Source organism: Rhipicephalus sanguineus, chromosome 5 (assembly GCF_013339695.2).
Source record: "Rhipicephalus sanguineus isolate Rsan-2018 chromosome 5, BIME_Rsan_1.4, whole genome shotgun sequence".
NCBI lineage: Eukaryota > Metazoa > Arthropoda > Arachnida > Ixodida > Ixodidae > Rhipicephalus > Rhipicephalus sanguineus.
Window position 1 is genome coordinate 152509644 of NC_051180.1, and position 4923 is coordinate 152514566.

Here is a 4923-nt window from a genome sequence, read left to right on the forward strand (position 1 = left end):
CGCATCAACAAGGTGCACATAATGTCTTACAGCTGTGCAGCTGGTACCTCGCTTACCCGAAGAATGACGAATAATATCGTAGTATGTGCTTCCCAATTTTACAAAAATTATAATTTATAGCGTAGTGGGTACCTTGCTGGTGTACTTGTATTAGTAGTCCCAAGAGACTGTACAATGAGCTCTAGAAATGCCGCTGTTCCAAGTTTCGCTGTGACTGGGCTGCGCTTTCCGCGCAGGGCTGGCGATTTTTTAAATGCGAAGTATTTCTTAGTGAACCTCAGGCGCTTTGGCCGTTTCTATCTATCTATCTATCTATCTATCTATCTATCTATCTATCTATCTATCTATCTATCTATCTATCTATCTATCTATCTATCTATCTATCTATCTATCTATCTATCTATCTATCTATCTAGTCACCATAACTTGTAAGTGCCAAAATTGGCATAGCAGGGGATCAGTGCATGACGAACACGATTCACTGGTCATGGCATGAATAACGCAAAATACCTGTCGCGTACGTCACGAAACCCTTTCTCTCAGTCACGTGTGGCACGTACCCGTATACCAGAGTTCATGTTAAGCGGGTATGTGCCACAGGTGGTACAGAGTCTGCATGGGTAGAAGAGGTCGCCGCAGACAAGCGGCCAGCTCCAAAGCTTGACCATCTGGTAGTCTTTAACGTGTACCGAGATCGCATCTAACATCTAGCATATTGCCTCCATCGAAATTCGACCCCCGCGGCCGGGGTCGAACTAGCGACCTTCGGGTCAGCAGCCGGGCACCGTAACTGCTACACCACCGCGGCGGACGCAAGGAAATGGAGGAAGATGAAGACAGAACACCCCTGGAAGAGGCTCAACTACCATCCACTCGTCCACGTGGTCCGCAAGGTGGACCCCGTGGATTACGCAAAAACCGGAGTCAGTGCTTCCTACAACAAATCTGCCGAGAGAACCAGGCCTCTCATCATTACTGGTGACTTCAACATTGACTTATGAAGACCCAAGAACGCCTGTCACTTATACTGTGTGAAAGACGGCTTAGATGTGGACAGGGCATCAAAATACCTCGCTGCCACGTCCAGGACAGGAGGCATCGATCTTTACATCGTAAGAGGCATCCAGGATTTCCACCAGCTGTACTGCACCTCGCACTTCTCTACACTTAGACCCCTCGTAGCCGCAATCACGAACGGATCCTATTAACAAGTCCGGTCCAGCTGCTGATGCTCACTGATCACGCTGATGACGGCCTTGTTCAAGAACTGTCAAGAACCCTTTCTACAGATACACACGGGTTCGGGAAACGTGCTTGCGTTCTTCGTCATAAAGGACACGTATAAGCATAACAGCTGTAACGCAACTGTAACAACTGCAACTGTGACTGTAACGTACATGGAGTGCGCCTGCGCGTGCCACTCGGCTGTGTATATATCTAGGGAAACTTTCCTGAATGAAGCTCATTTGCGAGTAACGCCTGTCCTGTGCATCTGTGTCTTTCCTTTGTCCTGTTCGAATTCGCGCTGTACAGTAATGAAGAATATAAGCAATACATATCAGCTTACCGCTTCTGGTGCTGGTAACACCCTTGTTTCTGTTGGCATCGTTACGCAACTGTGAACAACTGGTTATATAGTACATATACGACTCTTAAACATATGAGTGTGCGTATACCACTTCCGTGTTTCTCTAGCGTCATTTGGTTACGTTTTGCTCATTGTGAAAAATTACGCCACAGACCATCCCGCGCATGCTTCGCATAACATCGATTCCCACGGTACGTGGGATCTGCCGAATTTATGAATAGGGTCTTACGCTCTGTGTTTGCGCCTTGAGCTTGCAGCACCATCGCGCTCACAAATGGAAACTATACAATAATCAATATTAAAATCTGGCACAAAAAAACGCCAGGCCTGCGCTGAAACCGCAGCACAGTCACAGCGAAAGCTGGAAGAGCGGCGTTTCTAGAGCCCGTTGTAAGCTCTCCTGGGGCTACAATACAAGTACACTAGAAAGGTACCCACTACGCCATAAATCACAATATCTGTGAAGTTTGGAAGCACCTACTAAGCCATTATTCGTCATTCTGCGGAGAAGCGAGGTACCAGCTACACGTCTGTAAGGCATTATGTGCACTTTGTTGACGCGACGACTGATGACGATGAAGAATTATGGCTCAGCCCTTTGTAATGGGTTGGAATCTTTAAACGGCCCACCAGTTATGTAATTTGCATTGGGTGACGCCCGGTCGCTATTTCCCTCTCCCGTCATGCTGTATAACATACGTTGACGTGGGAGAGAGACGGGGGGGGGGGCGAAGAACTTTACTGAGACCCGAGGAAATGGATCATGCGCTTATGGGCTTCCTTGGCAACCAATACAAGTGCACTTGCGAGGAACCCACTACGCTATAAATCATTGTAATTTTACTGAGACCCGAGGAAGTGGATCATGCGCTTATGGGCTTCCTTGGCAACCAATACAAGTGCACTTGCGAGGAACCCACTACGCTATAAATCATTGTAATTTTGAGAAGTAGGGCAGCAGGCACTGTGCCATTTTTCGTCATTCTACGGAGAGCGTTGGTACCTGCTAAACGCATGTAAGGCATTATGCGCACTTTGTTGATGCTGTGCCTGATGACGATGAAGAATAATGCAGAGTCCCTTTGTAATGGGTTGGAAGCATTCAACAACCTACTCGTTGCGCAATTCGCATTGTGTGACGCCTGGTTACAGAATTCGCGTTGTGCGACGCTTGGTGCTTATTTTACTCTTCTACCACGCTATATTGCATATGCTAATGTGGTTCCTTCCCGACATGAAGCCTGTATAGGACCTTTTTGCAAAGCAGTTTCAAGCACCGGCATGGAGAAAGACGAAGACGACGTTCCGAACGGTCGTGTTTTTGATGTTCTCCGCACCAATGGAATCATCGGCTTCTAGCCGAGGTACTGCTCAGGCTGCTGCCAGTAGTAATGAATACCGCACCGTACTTCCACGTCTGCCAACCGGTAAGCTCGTCACCGACTCTGTATTTCTTCACGCTGACCTAGCCGGCCGCCCCTATCGAGTTCAAGACTTCAGAGATGCCCTACGGAATGCTATCGACCTGAAGGAGATAAGTTCAATTGGACAGTTCCAGATGTCGCATGTCTGGATGGTTACCTGCAAGTCGGCGTTAGCAAAGGCCAAACTCGTTGCACTCAGTGAAGTGATGGTTAAAAACCGCCGCTGCATCGTCATAGACCCGGAGCCGGCAGAGGTCAAGATGAAGCTCTTGTGGCTTCCAGAACGATTGGAGGACATCTATATACGTGAAGCACTTCAACCTTTCGGAAAAGTGACTTCAGTAAGCAGAGAAAGTTGGCGTGTAGCGGACATGGAGGACATGAAGACCCTTAACCGTGACGTTGTGCTCTCGTTAGCCGATGGAGTCACTGTTGCGGAAATTCCACATGTGCTTACTGTCTGCGGCGTACAGAGTCTTCTATTGATTCCTGGGAGGCCACCTCTGTGCCTCCGTTGCAACAGAGTTGGTCACATACGTCGGCATTGCCGGACGCCTCGTTGTGAAAACTGTCGCCGTTTTGGACATTCTGCGGATGAGTGTGTGGTGTCTTATGCCGATAAGCTAAGGCACCGAACCCGGCCTCAAGAGGATGCCGTTAAAGAGCACATAATGGATGCTACGGAGGTCATTGATGCGAAAGGTGACCTTCCAACAGTTAACGCTATGGACATAAGCACAATGAATACGTCGGTACCAGCAGACGCGTCAACAACCAGTGTTACGTTATCCGAGAGCACCTCCGTGTCCGAGAGATGCGAGGCAACTGCGTGTCGGAGTGAGAAGCAGCCACTATGTGCTGATGAGGCGTCTCTGAACGTCAAGTCAGCCAACAACAAGGACATCACGGCAGATGCTGTCGTCGCTACGAGCAGTGCTCCTGACCAGCGACATAGCCAAGGTAATGCTCCCGTACCTGCTCTTGAGGTGTCCACTAAAATGGACACAGCAGTTCCCAAACGCCGCGCCTCCTACGCATCTGTGTCCTCTGAGGAAAATGACATCAGCGTGCCAAAGCAATCACGTGGAAGGCGACTGTCTCAACACAAAGAAAAGCATCGACGATCAAGGTCCAGACGGCCTGGTGGCAGTGCAAGGGAGGGTTCTCCCTCACCCTCCACGCCTGACAGCTTGGAATAGAAAAGCAGTGTGTAGTCACCATGGCGTCCATGCAGCTCACCTTCGCGACCTTAAATCTACGAGGGCTTAGGTCTCGGCAGAAACAAATGCAACTCCGTCGGCTGCTTACAGGCAAGCGTTTCGACTTTGTCGCAGTTCAGGAGACAAAGCTTGAGAGTGATGACGAGACTGAAAGGGCCCTAAGGCTCTTTCAGCATGATTATAACATATGTGTGTCACATTCTGTGGGTTTGTCGGCAGGTTGTCTTTTGTTACTTAAGAATAATCTCCCTTATTCCGCCTTCAGCTATGAGGTTGACACTGAAGGACGGTTTATACGTTGTGATTTTGTGCTCCATGGTGTTGCATGGCGTTTGGTGAATATTTACGCCTCGAATGACATAGGTAGACGCGTTGCTTTCTTTGAAAGTATGGCCCCCCTGCTAGATTGTGGTAGAGAGACAGTGCTTATGGGCGACTTTAACTGTGTTTGTGATGATAATGACCGTGTAGGGCCCAGTTCTCGCAGGGACAAGAGCGGTGAGGTGTTGGCTGAGATTACTGAAATTGCGGGACTTGTGGATATTGGAGCCTCACACAGAGGGAGTTGTTCGTACACGCACATTCAAGGACTTTCTCATGCACGTCTCGATAGAATTTACATCTCTTCAACCATTCTTTCGCGTGGGTGGTCATGTGTTACTGAACCGGTATCGTTTTCAGACCATTGCAT

General features: G+C 48.8%; 1 protein-coding gene across 1 annotated transcript; it reads left to right on the forward strand.

The window, feature by feature from the left end:
* The first annotated feature begins 3131 nt into the window (after positions 1-3131).
* On the forward strand, positions 3132-4211 carry LOC119395023 (uncharacterized). The gene has a single exon (XM_037662315.2). It carries the CDS (start codon positions 3147-3149, stop codon positions 4209-4211), a length of 1065 nt encoding a protein of 354 aa, XP_037518243.2. The 5' UTR covers positions 3132-3146.
* Positions 4212-4923: the final 712 nt, after the last annotated feature.

What these genes read in the sequence shown, in the direction of transcription:
- LOC119395023 (XM_037662315.2), top strand. Translation starts at nt 3,147, where the DNA reads ATGTCGCATGTCTGGATGGTTACCTGCAAGTCGGCGTTAGCAAAGGCC.